Source organism: Alligator mississippiensis, chromosome 3 (assembly GCF_030867095.1).
Source record: "Alligator mississippiensis isolate rAllMis1 chromosome 3, rAllMis1, whole genome shotgun sequence".
In the NCBI taxonomy this organism is placed as follows: Eukaryota; Metazoa; Chordata; order Crocodylia; family Alligatoridae; genus Alligator; species Alligator mississippiensis.
The window spans coordinates 268902076-268922286 of NC_081826.1; the positions used below are offsets into that span (position 1 = coordinate 268902076).

Here is a 20211-nt window from a genome sequence, read left to right on the forward strand (position 1 = left end):
TCTCTCCAAGTGTGCTTTCTTTCTCTTTATTGAATCTGTTTTTACACATAGATACATTGAGTTTATTTATTAATGCTGAAGAAATAAAAAAAGTTGTAAAGGTCAGCCTTTTCAATCATCCATTGTTTTACTGGACTCAATTCAATCCTAGGACAAAATTAATCCCTATGGTAGAAGGCCTGTATACCAAACAGATTCCTCAGAAGACTTATCTTGAGGGCATACTTGGGACTTGTAGATATATACAGTGTAGGAACTGTAGAGTGGTTCAGTTTATTGGATCAATGCAGTGGCATAACTAGGGTGAGGCAAAAAAACTTGCGGTGAGGAGAGTAAAAAACCTTGCTGTCACTGGCAACTATGCAGTTCTGCTGGTGGTATGGTAGCAATTGGAAGCCACAGCTATCCCTATACCCTGTACCCAGCACAGGCATGCTCATGCCTGTGCACTTTTGTGTGCCTGTGACTTGATTTCAAGTCACCTACAGGGGAGCAGACAAGAAAGTCTGCCTTACTAAGGGGGAATGCCTTACTGGACCTGGTATTGGCAACGGGGGATGACATGGTAGGAGACCTACAGATCGGTGGTCACCTGGGGGACAGTGATCACCAAATAATAGAATTCATCATAAGACATCGAGTGGGTAAGGTAACTAGTAGGGTGAAAGTGCTTGACTTTAGAAAAGCTGATTTCAATGAACTCAGGCGTTTAGTCAAGGATGCACTGCAGAGTAGGAGTTTTGAAGAGATGGGAGCCCAGGAAGGGTGGCTGTGCCTTAAGGAAATGATCCTTCAGGCACAGCGGGAGACGATCCCAATGCGGGGAAAAAGGGGGAAAGGGGCCAAAAGGCTTCCTTGGCTGACCAGAGAAATCCAGAGCAGCCTACAGGCAAAAAGGGGGGCATATAAAAAGTGGAAATGGGGAGAGAATACTAAAGAGGAGTATACCTCCTCTGCTTGCGCTTGTAGGGAGGCAGTTAGACAGGCCAAAGCTACCATGGAGCTGAGGATGGCATCCCAAGTTAAGGATAACAAAAAATTGTTTTTTAGATATATAGGGAGTAAAAGGAAGGCCCAGGGTGGCATAGGACCTCTACTAAATGGGCAGAAGCAATTGGTGATGGACAGGGGGACAAGGCTGAACTCCTCAATGAGTTCTTTGCCTCAGTGTTCCTAAGCGAGGGGCAAGACAAGTCTCTGACTGGGATTGTAGAGAGGCAGCAGCAGGGCACCAGACTACCAAGCGTAGACCCTGAGATGGTGCAGAGGCACTTGGAGGAACTGGATACGTTTAAGTTGGCAAGCCCGGATGAGCTCCATCTGAGGGTACTGAAGGCGCTGGCTGACGTCATTGCACAGCCACTGGCGGGAATATTTGAACACTCATGGTGCACAGGCCAGGTCCTGGAGGACTGGAAAAGGTCCAGTGTGGTCCCCATTTTCAAGAAGGGGAGGAAGGAGGACCCAGACAACTATAAGCCAGTCAGTCTCACCTCCATCCTTGGCAAAGTCTTTGAAAAAATTATCAAGGCTCACATTTGTGAGAGCCCGGCAGGAAAAATTATGCTGAGGGGAAACCAGCACGGGTTCGTAGCAGGTAGATCATGCCTGACTAATCTAGTCTCTTTTTATGACCAATTTACAAAACGCCTGGACGCAGGAGTAGGGGTTGATATCGTTTACGTAGACTTCAGGAAGGCCTTTGATATGGTATCCCACCCCATACTGGTGAACAAGTTAAGAGGCTGTGACTTGGATGACTGCACAGTCCGGTGGGTGGCGAATTGGCTAGAGGGTCGTACCCAGAGAGTCGTAGTGGATGGGTCGGTATTGACCTGGAAGGGTGTGGGCAGTGGGGTCCCGCAGGGCTCGGTCCTTGGACCGATACTCTTCAATGTCTTCATCTGCGACTTGGACGAGAGAGTGAAATGTACTCTGTCCAAGTTTGTGGATGATACAAAACTGTGGGGAGAAGTGGATACACCGGAGGGCAGGGAACAACTACAAGCAGACCTGGACAGGTTGGACAAATGGGCAGAAAACAACAGAATGCAATTCAACAAGAAGAAATGCAAAGTGCTGCACCTAGGGAGGAAAAATGTCCAGCATACCTACTGCCTAGGAAATGACCTGCTTGGTGGCACGGAAGCGGAAAGAGATCTTGGAGTCCTAGTGGACTCCAAGATGAACATGAGTCGTCAGTGTGACGAAGTCATCAGAAAAGCCAATGGCACTTTATCGTGCATCAGTAGATGCATGACGAACAGAACCAAGGAGGTGATACTTCCCCTCTATCGGGCACTGGTTAGACCGCAGTTGGAATACTGCGTGCAATTTTGGGCACCACACTTCAAGAGGGATGTGGATAACCTGGAAAGGGTCCAGAGAAGGGCCACTCGTATGCTTAAGGGCTTGCAGGCCAAGCCTTATGAGGAGAGACTAGGGCACCTGGACCTCTTCAGCCTCCGCAAGAGAAGGTTGAGAGGCGACCTTGTGGCTGCCTATGAGTTCATCATGGGGGCACAGAAAGGAATTGGTGAGGCTTTACTCACCAAGGTGCCCCTGGGGGTTACAAGAAATAATGGCCACAAGCTAGCAGAGAGCAGATTTAGACTAGACATTAGGAAGAACTTCTTCACAGTTAGAGTGGCCAAAGTCTGGAATGGGCTCCCAAGGGAGGTGGTGCTCTCCCCTACCCTGGGGGTCTTCAAGAGGAGGTTAGATAGGCATCTAGCTGGGGTCATCTGAACCCAGCGCTCTTTCCTGCCTATGCAGGGGGTCGGACTCGATGATCTATTGAGGTCCCTTCCGACCCTAACATCTATGAATCTATAAATGAAAGTCAGCTTGAGGGTAGGATGCAGGGAGGACACAAATGTATGCTTATGAAGATCTGGTGGCCATATTATCCCTGACACTGATGCCTGTATGGATGTGGCGTGAGGGAGTGTGTGCGTGGAGGTGGATTTTCTTTTCCAAGTTATGTTGCGTAAAATTTGAATATCCAAATGTTACACAGGTGGAATACATGTCTGTCCCTACAAGCAATTTTATCCTGCTTGCCCTTCTTTATCTCCCCTCATCTATTACTGAAATAGCATTAAATTAACAGCCTCGTCCATCTCTGAGAAATAATCTGGGAAGAGACATTAGCATGGCTGGAAAATAACTAATTATATTTACACTCAGCCTCAGCAACTACTTCATAGATTTCATAGATTTCATAGACATTAGGGCTGGAAGGGACCTTGAAGATCATCAAGTCCAGCCTCTGCCCCAAGAGCAGGAAGTCAGCTAGGGTCAAAGGATCCCAGCAAGATAAGCATCCAATTGTTTCTTGAATGAGTCCAGAGTAGGTGCCTGCACCACTTCTGGAGGGAGTCTATTCCAAGTCTTGGGGGCTCAGACAGTAAAGAAATTTTTCCTTATGTCCAGCCTAAAACAGTCATTGAGAAGTTTATGATCGTTGGTCCTTGTTATCCCTTGAGGCACTCTGGTGAACAGATGTTCCTCCAGATCCTGATTCATGCCCCTTAGGTATTTATAGGCAACCACCAGGTCACCCCTGAGCCTGTGTTTTTCCAGGCTGAAGGGTTCCATGTCTCTCAGCCTCTCATCAGAGGGCCTATTCTCTTGTCCTCTGATCACATGCATGGCTCTCCTCTGGACTCTCTCAAGCTTCTCAACATCCTTCTTGAACCGTGGAGCCCAGAACTGGATGCAATACTCCAGCTGTGGCCTCATCAAGGCCAAGTACAGCGGGAGGATGACATCCTGAGATTTACTTGAGAAGCATTTATAGCTGCAAGCCAGAGTTTTGTTTTCTTTACCAGCTGCAATATCACATTGGTGGCTCATGTTCATCTTGTGGTCAATCATGACCCCCAAGTCTCTTTCAGCTGTGGTGCTAGCAAGTGTAGCACTGCTGAGCCCATAAGCGTGCTGCGGGTTTTTCCCCCTGAGGTGGAGTATCTTGCATTTTTTGGTATTGAACATCAACAGGTTTATACCTGCCCACTTACTAAGCTTATCCAAGTCAGCCTGGATCACTAGCTTATCCTCAGGTGTGGACGCTATGCCCCAAAGTTTAGTTTCATCGGCAAACTTGGCCAGTACGCTTCTGACACCAATGCCCACATTGTTGATAAAGATGTTAAAGAGAACCGGTCCAAGGATAGAGCCTTGGGGGACACCACTGATCACGGGGTGCCATAATGATTCGTTTCCATCAACTACTACTCTCTGGGTCTGACCTTGGAGCCAATTTTCCAGCCATCGGATTGTGGTATAGCTGAGGCCACAGTTGGCCAATTTTTCCATGAGGAGATCACGGGACACCAGATCAAAGGCTTTTTTAAAGTCCAGATATGTGATGTCAATCTCTTCTCCCTTGTCCAGGTGATATGTCACCTGGTCATAGAAGGAGATGAGATTGGTGAGGAAAGACCTACTTGTGACAAACCCATGCGGGCTTGTCACAGAGCACTGAGGTGCCCTGCTCCTGAAGAGGGGAAACTGCTAGGGAGGGAGTCCTAGCAGTAACTAAGGAGCCCAACTGTGGGTTGCCAGGGCAACCAGGGAAGGTCAGCTGACCAGAAAGGGGCAGGACCTGGCTCCTATATAAAGCGCAGACAGGAGGCCAGAGGCAGTTCTCTGCCAGCGGCCCAAGGGGAAGGACCTCTCTCAGGGAAGAAGGGTGAGGCCTGACTACAGGAGCAGCGTATTGACACTGCTGAGGGAGGGAGTGTTCCCCGGTGGACCAGACTGATGTTTTAGCCAGGCGGCTTCAATTTATGTTACCGCCCAGGGGCTTGTGTTTTGTTGTTTGTTAAACCGGTGGTTTGGGTGAGGCTATTAGGGGTTGGAGGAGGCCTCATAGGGGACGCACAGTAGCGCGGGGACCCCAGTGCCAGTAGGGGCACAGCGTACGGGGTACATAGACCCCAGCCCCAGGAGAAGGCCGCCTTATTGAGAGGACCCAGTGAGGGCAAGGAGAGCCTCAGGAGAGGGGACACTATTGGGAAGCCCAAGATGGGCACGGTGAGCCCCAGATAGGGGGCAGCATTATTAGGAAGCCCAAGTGTGGGCACAGTGAGTGAGCCCCAGATAGGGAGCAGTATTATTGGGAAGCCCAAGTTGGGCATGGTGAGCCCCAGATAGGGGGCAGCATTATTAGGAAGCCCAAGTGTGGGCACAGTGAGCCCCAGATAGGGGGCAACATTATTAGGAAGCCCAAGTGTGGGCATGGTGAGCCCCAGATAGCGGGCAGCATTATTGGGAAGCCCAAGTGTGGGCACGGTGAGCCCTAGATAGGGGGCAGCATTATTGGGAAGCCCAAGTGTGGGCACAGAGAAAGGAAGCCCAAGTGTGGTCACGGGGAGCCCCAGATAGGGGGCAGCATTATTAGGAAGCCCAAGTGTGGGCATGGAGAAGGAAGGCCCAGGGAGAACAGGAAGGGGCCAAATAGTGATAGAATTGAGACAACGGCGATTCCATCAGCAAGGTGTGGACTGCGGTGTAGGGGAGGAAACGGAGCAGCAGATAGCGCCCCCCTGGCAGTGGGGCAGTACAAGGGCAGCCTCCTGCTAATTAATACCTATTAATCAATTATCAACAAGGCGTGGCAGACGAGTAGGTGGGCGGTTGCCCCAGGAACAGGTGTGCGGGCCACGTTTAGGTCGGCCCAGATCGTGTACCTGTTACAGGGCTGTCCCCCAGGATGTTGCCATCAGCCAGCTTATCAAGAAGGGTCTCTTTGATAATTTTCTCCAGAATCTGACCAGGGACCTTACCGAAGTCAAGCTAATTGGCCTGTAATTCCTGGAATCTACTTTCTGCCCTTTCTTGAAGATGGGTACCACATTGGCCTTCTTCCAGTCTTCAGGTACTTCACCTGAGTGCCACGAGTTTTCGAATATTTTTGCCAGTGGTTGGGCTATGACACTTGCCAGCTTCTTGAGTACCCTAGGGTTTAATCTGTCAGGACCAGCTCACTTGAAGATGTCCAGCCTCTCAAGGTGTTCCTTTACAAGGTCAACACTGAAGCTGGGTATAAATACGCCCTCACCCTGGCCATCCCACATCATGCTAGGCAGGGCAGTCCCTTTGGGCTAATGAAAGACTGATGTGAAGTACCCATTAAGCAGGTTGGCTTTTTCCTGGGTGCTGGTTATCAGTTGTCCCATTTGGTTCAGCAGGGGTCCAACGTTACCCTTGCTTCTTTCTGACTCCCTACATATCTGAAAAAGGACTTTTTACTATCTTTGGTATGTGAAGCCAGATGGAGTTTGGTTGCAGCCCTGGCTTTCCTGATCCACTTCCTGCAGGCATGGACCAGTGCTGAGTACTCCTCCTTGGTGGTGATTCCAGCTTTCCATCCCTTACAAGTCTCTCTTTTTAGGTGAAGGTGGTCCTCAAGTTCCCTGCTGAGCCAATGGGGTTGCTGTGCCCTTTTGCTACCCTTCCTCCAAGATGGAATGGGCAACCCTTGTGCTGTTAGGATTGCTCCCTTGAGAAGCAACCGCTCCTCTTGGACTCCTCTTCCTGTTGAGTCATGGTACATTAGGGCCTCAACAATGAGCCTCCTGAGCTTGTAAAAGTCAGCTCTCCAAAAGTCGAGGACTTCTGCACTGCTGAATGACTTGCCAGCTTTGCGATGGATAGTAAAGGTGATCAGCTTGTGGTCAGTATCACCCAGCTTTCCATCGATTCTTAGGTCACTGCTAGATTATCCCCTTTGGCCAGTACCAGGTCCAGCGACGCTTTACCTCTTTTTGGCCCATAGACTTCGTGGGCGTGTCCACACATGCAAGCACGTGCACTTGCAGCAGCTCAAATAGAAGCGGTGCAAATTTGAACTGCGGCTTTTTGCCTCAGTGCATGTGCTTGGACATGCACTTTGTTGTGGAGCAAATTGTGTCACTTGGGGCAAAATAACCCTGCCTGGATTCTTTTGGATCTGTAGCCAGGGGGACCTAGAGCCCAGGGCCAGCATCTGTGCCATCCCCAGCAGTATAAAAAGCTTCCCTGGCAAGTAGCTCAGGACTACTGACTCTTAGGAGCTTCTGAGGCCCAGCCAATTAGTACCTGGGGACACTACCCCATGTGCCAGCTGGACTGCTGAAGCAACCCTAATTGTTTCCTGCACCCTCTACCCACTGCAGCAGTCTGGCAATGGGGGCTGCTGTCTGGCTGTGACCTGCTGCACACCTGACAGACCCAGATGGGGACTGCAAAGCCAATAGAGGCATCTGCCTCTCTGGGCCAGCTGCCAGTGGGCTGTGGCTACAGAATTGGCCTCTGTGTGGCATTACTGCCATGTGTGCCCCCTGCCCAGCCATCTGGGCAGCTATTGCCCAGAAGATGTTCCAGGTATGGTGGCCTGCTTTGAACTGTCAAAGCATGTCCTCTTGGCCCCATTTGGCCAGGAGGTTAGCCACAGCCAGCTGGGCCCAAGGTGCCAGCTCTGAGCAGGCAGGGTCCTGCCACTGGCCTTCCTAGCAGGAATTCTGGTGTTCCCTATTGGAAAACTGAAAAATCTCTGATAAAAAAAAATCCCAAAGTCACTCTGTAAAATACCCCAAAATCCATGTTCCTCCACAAGTAAAACAAAAGACCACTAGAAAGAGAGAGAGAGAGACAGAGACAGAGACAGCGATCAGTTGGACAATGTTTTATTGGTATATCTACAGTGTTAAAGCATGTCTCTTATCATAACAATAAAGTGAACTCTAAATACCTGTTTCATGAATACATGAATATATAATTTGCTGCCCTCCCACAGGGGATATGGCCCCCACACAGGGGTTATGGGCCCCCAACAGGGGCTACAGTCCCCCAACAGAGGCTTTGGTCCCCACATGGGCTATGGCCCCCCACAACAGGGGATATGGCCCCCACACAAGGGCTACGGCCCCCAACATGGGGTTTGGCTCCCACGCAAGGGCTATGGCCCCCAACAGGGGCCAAATGGCCCCTGAAGGAGCTACCATCCCCCCCTTCAAGGCCCACATACCCCACCCCAGCCCCCTGATTGCTGCCTCACCCATCCCCAACCCCCAGACTTCCACACCCCCAATGGCTGCCCCGCCTGACCCCCCCCCGCTTGCACCCCTAGGCACCCATGGCTGCCCCCTGCAACTCCAAGCACCATCACTTTAAAGGGGGAAAAAAAAGAAAAAAAAAGAAAAAAATGGCAAAAACACCTCTACTTACCCTAGAAGCAGGGGTGGGGAGGCTCCAGGGCCTCCTGGCAGAGCCCCTTGAGTAGCACAGGGCAGTGGGGGGCAGGAGGGCCCGGGCTGCTAGGGCTATCCCTCTGCCCTGTACTGTGTGGGCAGGGCCCCAGTGAGACAGATGATAGCTGAGCTGCTGGTAAGTGCTGGGTTTTTTGTTTGTTTTAAACTGTGGGGTGGGCGGCAGGGATTGGGGAGGCTTGAGTGGTTGGGGGGGCTGGGGCCGGGCAGGGCTGGGTTTGGAGAGGTCTGGGGGGCATGCAGAGGGAGGGGACAGACAGGGAAGTGATCAGGGGGGTTGGGGGAGCTAGTGGGGGGTGGGGCTGGGCAGAGAAGTGATTGGGAGGGTTGAGGGGCTGGCGGGGGGTGGGGACAGGCAGAGAAGTGAATGGCAGAGTTAGAGGTGTTGGTGGGGGAGGGTCCAGGCAGGGCAGGGGTTGGGGGGGCTGGGGAGTGGGTGGGGGCGGCAGGGGACCCCCCCCATAGTTGCCTTCCCCCTCCTCCAGTCCTCCTGACCCCTCACTTATGGCACTGGAGCCCTGGTGCTGAACATGTGGCCTGGCAGGCCACTCGTTTCAGCACCAGGATGAGGGGTCAACCACAGAGATGCTCTGGGAGCCAGAGCATCTCCATGGAAGACCCAGCCTCCAGTTGCCTCAGGGCATGGTCTGCCCTGCTTTTCTAAACTTTGGTTTTTTTAGATCCCTGGATATCCAGGGGTCTAATTTTCTCCCCATGCTGCAAGGTTGCAATGCATGGAACATTTTTTCTTTCCCACACGTGCCTCTTGCCCCGTGTCAAGGGGGTTTGAGACGGGGCAAGAGACATGCATGCTTTTCTGGATGTGCCCCTTGAGTCAGGTAGAGCTCGTCCACGCACATGAGGAAGCTTTGCGACTGATCTGATTTGGCTGAGTGCTCTTCCCATGAGATTTCATAGATTTCATGGACAATACAGCTGGAAGGGACATCAGAATATCATCGAGTCCAGCCCCCTGCCCCAGGGGCAGGAAATCAGCAGGGATCATAGGATCCCAGCAAGATAAATATCCAAATGTCTCTTGAAGGCATTCAAAGTAGGTGCTTGAACCACCTCCGGCGGCAGTCTATTCCAAACCTTGGGGGCTCAGAAAGCAAAGACGTTCTTCCTTATGTCCAGCCTGAAATGGTCATGGAGGAGTTTGTGACCGTTTGACCTTGTCATCCCTTGGGGCGCTCTGATGAACAGATGTTCTCCCAGATCCTGATGAGCACCCCTGATAAACTTATAGGTGGCCACCAGATCACCCCTGAGCCTGTGTTTTTCCAGGCTGAAGAGTCCCATGGCTCTCAGCCTGTCTTCATAAGGTCTGTTTTCCTGATCTCTGATTATACATGTGGCTCTTCTCTGGACTCTCTCAAGGTTCTCCACATCCTTTTTGAATTGTGGAGACCAAAACTGGACGCATTACTCCAGCTGCGGCCTCACCAAGGTCGTCTCGGGAGAATGACATCCCGGGATTTGCTTGAGAAGCATCTATGGATGCAAGCCAGTGTTTTGCTCACTTTACTAGTTGCAACATCACATTGCAGGCTCATGTTCATCTTGTGGTCAATCATGACCCCCAAGTCCCTTTCACCCATAGTGCTTGCCAGCGTAGCACTGCTGAACCTAAAAGCATGCTGCAGGTTTTTCCTCCCAAGGTGGAGAACCTTGCATTTTTTGGTGTTAAACCCCATCAGGTTCTCATCTGCCCATTTCCTGAGCCTGTCAAGGTCTGCCTGAATCACCCTTGGTCCTCAGGTGTGCACGCTCTACCCCAGAGTTTGGTGTTGTCAACAAACTTGGCCAGTCTGCTTCTGATACCAATGTCCACATCATTAATAAAGATGTTGAATAGTGTAGGCCCAAGGACAGAGCCTTGAGGAACCCCACTGGACATAGCGCACCCAAATGATTGACTTCTGTCAACCACCACTTTCTGGGTCCTATCATGGAGCCAATTCCCCAGCCAGCGGACTGTGGTGAGGTTGAGGCCGCACTTAGCCAGTTTTGCTAAGAGGTGATCATAGGATACCAGATTGAAGGCTTTTTTAAAGTCATGTTTTATGACATCAAGCTGTTCTCCCTTGTCCAGGTGATAGGTCACGTGGTTGTAAAAAGAAATAAGATTGGTCAAGCAAGACCTACCCGCAACAAACCTGTGCTGGCTATCCCTCAGGATGTTGCCATCGGCCAGTCTGTTAAGAATGGCCTCTTTGATAATCTTTTCTAAGACCATCCCCGGGATAGAGGTCAAGCTGATGGGCCTGTAGTTTGCCGGATCCACTTTCCTCCCTTTCTTGAAGATAGGTACCACATTGGTCTTCCTCCAATCCTTGGACACTTCACCAGAGCGCCAGGAGTTCTTGAAGATCCATGCCAGGGTCTGTAGTAGACTCCCACAATTGTGTACCCTGTGCTGTGTTCCCCATGGATTTTAACCCAGAGGGTCTCCAGTCATCCACCCTGGGTACCAGTGTTGGCTTGCAGGGATGCGTAGCTTTCCTTGACATAGAGAGCTACACCCTCAGCCCTTTTGTCCACTTGATCTCTTCTGTACAGGGTATAGCCATCTATACCTGTGGCCCTGTCATAGGTGGAGTAGTTCTACCAGGTCTCCGTTATCCTTATAACATCATAATTATTTGTGTTAAGCAGGAGGATAAGTTCCACCTGTTTATTCCACAAGCTCCTAGCATTTGTGTACAGGCACACAAGTGTCCCTTTGGGGGCCCTTGCCTTGCCTACAGCTCACTCCAGGGCTGAGGCAGGGGTGGGCTCCCTTAAGTGCTTTGGCCTGCTGGCTTTGCAAGGGTTGCTCAGCAGGCCAGCAGTGGCAGTGGTCCCCCCATCCCCTGGCAGGCTTAGTTTAAAGCCTGGTGGAGAAGGTCAGCCAGTCTGGCTGAGAAGTGGAGCGAGGTGGAGGCCATCCCTTCCCAGCAGCTCACTGCCTCTCTCATCAAAGAGCAGACTGTGGTCATGGAAGCCAAAGCCTTCCCAATGACACCAGCACCGCAGAATAGAGGTTCACTACCTTGATCCTCCTCTCCCTTCCCAGCCTGTAGCCCAAAACTGGGAGGATCAATGAAAACACCATCTGCATCCCCAACCCCTTATGCCCCGCTCCCAAATCCCTGTAGCTCTTCATGACCCAGCTGGGATTGCTCTGAGCCATGTCATTTGTGCCTACATGGATAAGGAGCATAGGGTGGTGGTCAGTGGGCCGGAGGAGCTCGGGGATCTTCTCTGCAATGTCTTGGATTCGGGCTGCTGGGAAGCAGCAGACTTTCTGGGCTAAGGGGTTCGGGCAGCAGATTGCCCCCTCAGTCCCCCTCAGGATGGAGTCCCCCACGACAAACACTTTGTGTTTTGTCTTAGGGAAGAGCGGGAGCAGAAGCTACAGTTGAGCCTGTGTTGCCTGTGGGAGCTGGCAGCTTGGCAGGCTCTGCTGGGGCTGCAAGAGGTTCATACCTGTTGCAAAGCTCCAGCGGGGCAGGGACCTCGGTGCAGTGGGCCTTGGGGCCCTTGACCACCTTGGTCCAACCCCTTGGCTGGACAGAATGGGAGGTCCCCAAGTCCTCCCTTGTCCTGGAAGGAGACCTTGGTCTACCCTCCACCTGCAGAGGGAGAAGGGCCTGGTAGTAGGAGTCTATCTCCTGCTCACCATCCCTGATGGCACGCAGCCTCTGGTCTGCAGCCTGGAGCTCCTCCAGCTGGCGTGCCAGAGACCCCAAAAGGGAGCAGACCTCACAAGGGGAGGTGGCCATGCTCCTGGACCCCAGAGCCTGAAAAAGTGTCAGGCAGCCCCCGCAGCTGAGAGCCAGAGGCTCTGTCTGCGTGGAGCCTGGAGCCATGGACTCCGTCTGGGTGGAGACCTCTGAGGAGCCGGGGGGGGGGCACAGACCCTGAGGGACTGCCTACCCCAGGGGGATCCCTGGCAGGGCCTCAGGCCCTCCCGCTTCCCTCCTGCACAAACTCATGTGCTGGGTCCAGAAGCACACCTGTTTGCGCGGTCTATTCACGAGGCTCCAGTCACGTGGCTCCCTGCGGGGCTGGGCGCAGTAGGAGCTGGGGTGTGGCGAGGCCATCCTCGGCTCCACTCAGCTGCCCCGGAGCTGGGCTATGTCCCTCCCACCACGGGCCCTGCTTACCTCCGACACTGCTGGGGGTCGGCGGGGTGCTCTGCGGTCGCTGGTGGGGCCTCAGGGTGTGGGGGCACATCAGGCTTACACCTATTCATCTCATGCTGCTCCCAGGGCCAAACTGAGGTTTTTTTCTGGCTGGTGGGCCCTTTTAAACTCCGCACATACACAGTGGGCCTGCTGCTGGCAACGTGCTACTCCCTGTCAAGGGGGACACTACCCAGGTGGTTTGGGGGACCTGATCTTCTGGAGAGGGACTGGTAAGTACCCTCTCCCCACTCTTCTTTCTTTCCTCTCTCTCTCTTGGGGGCTGGGTCAAGTAGGAGCCGGGGTGTGGCGAGGCCCTCCTCGGCTCCACTCAGCTGCCCTGCAGCTGGGCAATGCCCCTCCCACCATGGGCCCTGCTTACCTCTGGCACTGCTGGGGGTCGGCAGGGTGCTCCACAGTTGCTGGGGGTTGCTGAGGGGGGGCTTTGAGGCGCGGGGGTGCAACGGGCTTACATCTGTGCGTCTCACACCGCTCCCAGGGCCAAACTGACGCTGCTCCCAGGGCCAAACAGATGTCTGGGTAATTAAAGTCTCCCATGACAACCATGTACCGAAAGCTTGCAGCCTCAGCCAGTTCCCTGGCTAATTCCTGGTCTAGCTCTTGTTTCTGGTTAGGAGGTCTGTAGTAGGCTCCTACCGTGATATCCCCTGTGCCACGTTCCCCACATATTTTAACCTAGAGGGTTAAAATAACCCAGATGTCCTCCCGGGGTGCCAATGTCAATTAGCAGGGATGTGTAGCTTTCCTTGACATAGAGAGCTACACCCCTACCCCTTTTTTCTGCACATCTCTCCTGTACAGGGTATAGCCATCTATATCTGTGGCCCAGTCATAGGTGGAGTCCCACCAGGTCTCCATTATCTCTATGAGATTGTAGTCTTGTTTAGCAGGAGGACCAATTCCTCCTGTTTGGTCCCCAAGCTCCTGGCATTGGTGTACAGACATGCAAGTGTCCCATTGGAAGCCCTAAGCTTCCTTGCATTCCCTGGTGGACAGTGTTCCAGGGCTGGGGTAGGTGTGGATTCCCTTGGGTGCCCTAATCTGCTGGTTATGGAGTACTTGCCTAGTGGGCTTGCATTGGCGGTTATCCATCCATCCCCCGGCGGGCTTCATTTAAAGCCTGGTAGAGCAGGTCAGTCAGTCTGGCTGAGAAGAGCCTCCTCCTCAGTGGAAGAAAAACTCTCACCTCCAGAAAAACATAACTGCTATTTGACTTCTTATGTTTTAGATTAGAATAAAATATGTAAATAATCTGAATATCCTTGTAAATTAAGCCTAAATTTGCTTTAACTTTTAGTGTAATATTAAGCATGAAGACATACAAAAAACTAGAACTCTTGGTTCCAAAATGATACTTTTTATTAGACCAACTGGGAAATTGCAAGAAAGTTGTCCTTTTCTGCAGGCTTTTGGGATCAAAGTCCCTTCATCAGGCTCTGTGAGCTGTGCTGAGTAACTCTTTGAAGCGTAGATCAGGTAGAATTCCTTCCCTGGAGGTGTCAGATGGCAGGCAGGGAGGTAAAAAATCTTTCTTGTTGTTCTGCAATGAAGTTTAAAATCCAAAATTGGCTAAAATTCGGCATATTAAGCATGACACACTTATCACACAAGCTAGATCACACAAGCTTATCATTTGCTATAATACTGTGGTTATCAGCATGACTTCTTTTCCTATTCAGTTTTAAAGTTATGTAATGGAAACACATTTCTTAATCATGAAGACCAGGTACCTGTTAACTAGAATCTTCTGTTGGGACTCAAGTGACTAAATTATGCCGACCTTATAATGAACATACGGAGTAAGAAAGTGTAATATTATTGGACCAAAATATATATTTAGAAAAAAAGCTATGAATATAATTGCTGATCTTTTCTTATGTTGGTCAGAGATTTCCTTAACCACATGAGTTTCACAAGAAAGACATTCACAGAAAAATCACTGGGTTTTAATTTTTAGAAGCCTGTCCTGCCAAATTCTGTGAATCTCATCTGAGGGATAATCACCTTTATCCAGCATTGGATTAATTTGGAGTTGGATTGTTTGGTATTAGGTAGTTTCATACCAGAACGGTAACTGGAAGTCAGCCCACTTTTCAAATATTGAGTCTATTCTTTGTGTCCTTCTGATAAGCAGAGCTGTGAGAGTAATTGATAGCTTGGTCCTATGGCTCAATTGGAAAACTGAAGAGATGTTTATATTGTCTTTTCTTTCCTCCAAAAGAATGAATCCAAATCTGTAAATATTAGGGGAGTTTCAATCTCCCCAAAATTTTGGCAAATAAACTCTTCATTTTAAAATGTTGCCAAACTGATACATTTTGGACTCTCTTCCTTCTGTCAAGGAGATTATGTTAAGAATCTTCTGCTGTGCAAACTCAAGCCCACTCAGTTTAGGAGTGCTCAGGCTTCACTTTTCTATAATCAATAATGGCCTGACTGTTATTGCTATCCTGTAATGAAAAACAAATTAGTGATGAGGTCACACTTAGGATTAAACCTTGGGTAAAATTCCCACTGTATAGCCCCTGCCAAGTGACTTACTATTTAGCATTAGGTCTGTTCTAATTTGTTACTAGTCACTTGGCCCTGTGAGACATTCCAGCAGATAGGACACTCTGGGCTAGATACAAATTGTTCTTGAAACAATTTCTGTTAGGTGATTACCCCTAGATGCTGACAAGGGAGCGATCCACTAAGAAATGCTAAGCACAAGGATGTGTTAAATTCCTCCTCAGTGTGTAGGCACTTTGAAGACCTGTACAATAGGTACTTTGATAACCTCAGGATTCAGAGTGCCCAGAAGGGAGGGTCCTAGATGACCCAGACATTCAACTCTAACTGAGTGCTTTGGGTTCACTGCAAAGTGCCGCACCCATGGCCTTTGTTACTTGGAAGCACAAGTGATGGTGGTGGTGGCACTCCCCATTTTTGCAAAGTAGCTTAGTGGTTAGGCCACTTGCCTAGGAAGTGGTAGACCTCACTTCTAGGCCCGCCTTAGCTTGAAGGACTCAAATTCCATCAAATTAAGTCACTAGATTGTGTTCCAGTCCCTGATGCTAGGGGTCCCATTTAATTAGATAATGTCAAATGCATAAACTTCTGGCAGCAGGGATCATCAGCCCAGTCTCCCATTTCCTAAGGGAGTGCCCTCCTTGCTGGGCTACAGAATCCAGCTTTTTGTTGCCTTCTCTCCTCCTGTCCCAGTGCATCCTAAATTCCTTGCTGTCCAGAGGCCAGTGCCACAGGTGTGGAGGAGGGTTTCACACTCAGCCTATACTATATATTGATCATTAGGGCACTTTTTTGGGAAGAGGGATATGTATGTTTGAGGTCTGTCATAGTGAAGTGAGCCTAAAGCCAGGCCTTCCATTTTACGGTTAAGCATTCTAACCCCTAAGCTATTTTTCAAGAGTGGACTTCACTATTCCTTCTGAGTGAGAGTGGCCATGACTGCTGGTTTTAGAAGAGTCTTGTGTATACTTGACAGATTCAGTACTTAAGTAGACTTTAGGTACCTTCCAGTTTTCCTCTGGATACAATGGCACTTATGTAGGATTTAGGCACCCAGGTGCTTGATTCAGATCGCTTCTTAGCCAGGTTCAGAAGCTGAAGTCTATGTGCATAGGAAACAAATAGGCCAGAATTGAGGCATCTAATGAACTCAAGTGTTTTTGAAGCTTCTGAGATGGGGTTGATTTAGATTGTTTTTGTGAGCATGGTCATTGTGTTGAACACTGTCTTGGAGATGGAGATTGATTTGGATCTGGCTTTCTATATTTTTTAATTTAGTTAGGTATTTAATCTATAATAAGACAAGTTAAGGACCTGAGCAGAGAGATACCTACCTGAACCAGTGTACCTGAACTGTCTATCTGGCAGACAGTAGCATTGACTTCAGGTTAAAAAAAAATACGTGCTCTCTGTAAATCACCTACTGGCTAAAACACTCGCCCAAGATCTGGGAGACATATTGATTCTAATCCCTCCATAGCTTCAGAAGGTTTGAACCCAGCTGTTCTATATCCCAGCATCATTCAGCCACTGTTTGGCCCACTGGTTAGTAAAGAGATAAAGATTAATGGGGCCAAAAAGAAAGCAAGTAAGTAGCAGCCTAACTGTGGCCCAGTGAGATGAGCAATGCTGAGCAGGTCTTGGATTCTGAGCCTTCCTCCAATGTTGTTTATGCATATTGTGCAATAACTATTTAATATCAGCTGCATCCCTTATGTCCCTCACAATGATATAAATCTGGAGTCATGTCACTGTAACAGCATTCTTCTAGATTGCACTTTTGTAAAATAGAGCACAATTTGGCCTCATAGGGTTGCATCACTAAAAGTGAGAGGGGACTCAGGCCTATAATGGATAGGGTGATCGGAAAACAAATGTGTCATCGGTCTTTAGTATGCCCACTCTGTCCTTTTGTATAAGGTGGAGCTATGATGAGAGGTGTCATGGGTGGAGTGTGATTTCAGGCAAGGTTTGACAGTAGAGAAAGCAGGCTAGCATCCTGTAAAGCAGTGTGGGAGGCATGCACAATGCTTAATAGTGTTACATGTGTCAGTTTTATTTTTCTGAAAGTAAAGTTGGAGACCCTGAGGTTCACTGCTCCCAATCCACTACTTTCTTCTTTTTAAATTCAGGTGCACACTTCTTCCTGTTAAGGATTCTAGCTAATGCTTCCCAACTGGCATTTTCTGGTGGAAGAAGTGCTGTATTAGGACTACCACTAGTCTGCTCTCCAATTAGTACAGTATGGGCACATATTACAGCCCTGCTGGGCGAGATCTTTCAAACAGATGAAACACCAGGTGAAGAAGCCTGTTCTCTGTCACAGTACTCTTTATACATCTTGACCAATCATTATTTAAAGCAAATGCATATACAATATTGGGAAAGGGGGCCTCCTTCCCAGAGCAGTATTGTTCACTGAGTCACAGTCAGGTTTCCTCTTATTTGTTTTTCTGGTCTCTTGAATTATTATAACTTGGCTGGCCAGGAAGCCAGCTTCTTTGGAGGGTAGGGGAGGGAGGGGGAGAGGGAAGAGGTGGAAGGTGCCCATAGCTTTACTTACCCTGTGGCCTGGGGACCAGAGCACTGTCCTGAGATGTGGGAGAGCAGGATTCAAAAGAGTTTTGGGATGAAGTGAGCTTAGAATTTGGGTCTCCCATATCTTGAGCAAGTGTCTTGTCTACCAGGCTACTCAGCAAAAGCGGATAGCAGCATTGCTAGTCAGTTTTATACTGATTATAGTTTTAGAGGACTTAAGTGAATTTTTGTGCCTCTACTACAGTAAAAGTGGATTGCAACAGAGGGAAAATGGAGTTGGATGCCTTGAATCACTTCCAAGCATTTGCAGTGAGACAAGTTTTGACTCACAGGGCAAAACTGGAGACCTGTCATGAATTTTGGTGCCTTCATGGAATTCAGGGTGCTGCGTAGGCCAAAGCAGGATCCTTAGTAACTTAAATGCCTAAACACTGCATTAACTGGAAGAACTGGGTCTAGTCCACAGAGGCTTTTCCAAGGTCATACAGGAATCATGGGGCAGAGCAGGGAATTGGATGCAGGTCTCCTAAGACCAAGTCTAATTCTAGGCCTGTCTTCTTCTCCAGTTCGTTCTCCAGATTCCTTACTTTGTGACCACATTATGAGGAGATCTTTGCATAACTAGGTTATCTAATTTCTCATGTTGCTGGTGGAGTGGGACAAAGTGGCCACAGCAGAGCTTCACAACCTGTCCTCCATAGATTGTACTACAACTGTGGATACACTCAGTTTATGACTCCAATAAGTCATTGGGCAGAGTCATTGTTAAGAGACCTTCATACTGCAAATACCTCAGAAGTTGGAGACATTAACTCATGATTCTTGGATTATAGGCAAAATATCTGAGAAGCACAGGAAGCCAAATAGGAAAAGTCAGTGATGAGACATTATTAAGCACAGATTAGAAACATATTTTAAATGCAGTGGAGACTCAAGTGTCCAGATTTAAGACAGGGTGATAAAATATTCCCTTTTGAGAGAAAAGGGTCTTAGAATCTTGTAGAGCCCTAAAATATGATCCTTAATACAAAGTAAAATTTGTATTGTGCTTTTAGGGAAAAATTGGTGGAGAGCACAGACTTGACCCAGCCAAAAAGTTCATCCTATCCAGCAAGTTGTATAGCTATCATTAGAGTAAACCAGGCCTTACAATGGGTGGCTGATTTTCAAAATGGCAACAGTTCTCCTTTTAAAATCATGGCATTTCCCAGTGGATTGATTATAAATGTTCTTTTGCTTTGTTTTGTAGGTCACAAAGGAAGAGTCTTGCATGTAGCACTGAGCCCAGATTGTAGTAGGTTCATTTCTCTTGCAGCTGATGGAATGGCTTGTGTGTGGAAATACTTCCAGTCTAGTGAAACCAGGCATAGAAGAGACGACATCCAGGGGGATTATTCTAGGACATTGTGGTGACTTCTTTCCACTGACTTTTGAAAACCACTACAGTAATACACAAAATCTGCATGCTTTCCAAATGAAACATGGAAAACGATAATGCCAATTGTTCAGAAAAAAGCAATATTCCAATTAGTTTGTCATTGCATCATGGAACGCTGTTGAGCCTGCGCTGCCCATGCTGGAGATGGAAATCTAACCCTCATGAATAACATCAAATTTATTTTCTTTCAAACTAGTAATCATGGATAGAAATCACTCCTGTGCAGAGTGCCAGCACAGGGGCTCTGCATCACTTACAACTCACTCAAATTCTGTTATAACTATAGTCTTTCTATGAAGTTTTATATAGTCTGAGTCTCCCCCCATTAAAGACCATGTTCCAGTGTGGGGAATTTGACCCTTCAGCTCTGGCAAGTGGAAGAGCTAGGAGTAGTAGATACTGACAGAGAGAATCAAAGTCTTCCATGTATGAAACAGATCTTGGTTCAAAAGAGAATCTGTCCAAGGGTAGGTACCTAGAAACGTAGGATTGGAAGGGGTCTCCTGGACCATTGAGTCCAATCCCCTGCATTTGCAGGCAATTTGTATTTCCAAGAAGGGATCTTTATTAATTATCCTGATACTGGTTGTAACTGGTTTACTTAATGAGAAAACCACCTGATCACTGGCTCTTGAGGCAATTTCAGTGCTGTTTTTCAAAAAATGCTCTGTAGTCTAAAACAATAAATACCTAACAACAACCACATACCAAATCTGTGTTTTTTATGGACCTGATTGGTCAGTGTGTCTTAGGCTATCTGTGCCTAATTAATGGACAATACAAGCCTTTTGATCCTCTGGGTCAAGCTGTAGCGACTTGTGTGTTATCTCTGGGGGGGGCCACAATTTAGTTCAATTAGTATAGTTTTCATTCTTATGTAAATATGACTTAATTCTTACTGGGGCAATATCTCTTTGATTTTTAGTGAGAGTTTAGTAAAAGCAGAATGAAGATTGCAGGATTTGGCCAAGTTGTTATAAAGCTCCCTTTTAAAGCTTTGCAACTGATAGACATCTTTGGAGTTCTTTCCTTATTAAAAAGCGTATGTAACAATGGGTTAGGAACGGGCCAAAGAGTTACCCTGATTGCCTCTTTTCTCAGAAAGACCTGAGCAGTGCATCTTGTTGGAAGACATACTCATACCCTTTTCTGCATAGTTGCTGTGACTAATTTGAATGACTGGGAGATGAGGCAAGTGGTTTAAAAATCAGCCCATGGAAAGTTCAGCTGTGGCTGAATGATTGAGGAGGTTACATGACATTAAGGAAAGGCAGGTAAC

General features: G+C 48.7%; 1 protein-coding gene across 4 annotated transcripts in view; it reads left to right on the forward strand.

Moving 5' to 3' along the window:
- CDC20B (cell division cycle 20B) overlaps positions 1-19637 on the forward strand; it is an 82137-nt gene extending 62500 nt beyond the window's left edge. For all 4 annotated transcript variants that reach the window (XM_019496074.2, XM_019496075.2, XM_019496076.2 and 1 more), the window contains one exon: positions 18744-19637. In XM_019496074.2, coding sequence (XP_019351619.2) covers positions 18744-18907 — 164 coding nt within the window. In that variant the 3' untranslated portion in view covers positions 18908-19637. The remainder of the gene's footprint in view (positions 1-18743) is intronic.
- The last annotated feature ends 574 nt before the right edge of the window (positions 19638-20211 follow it).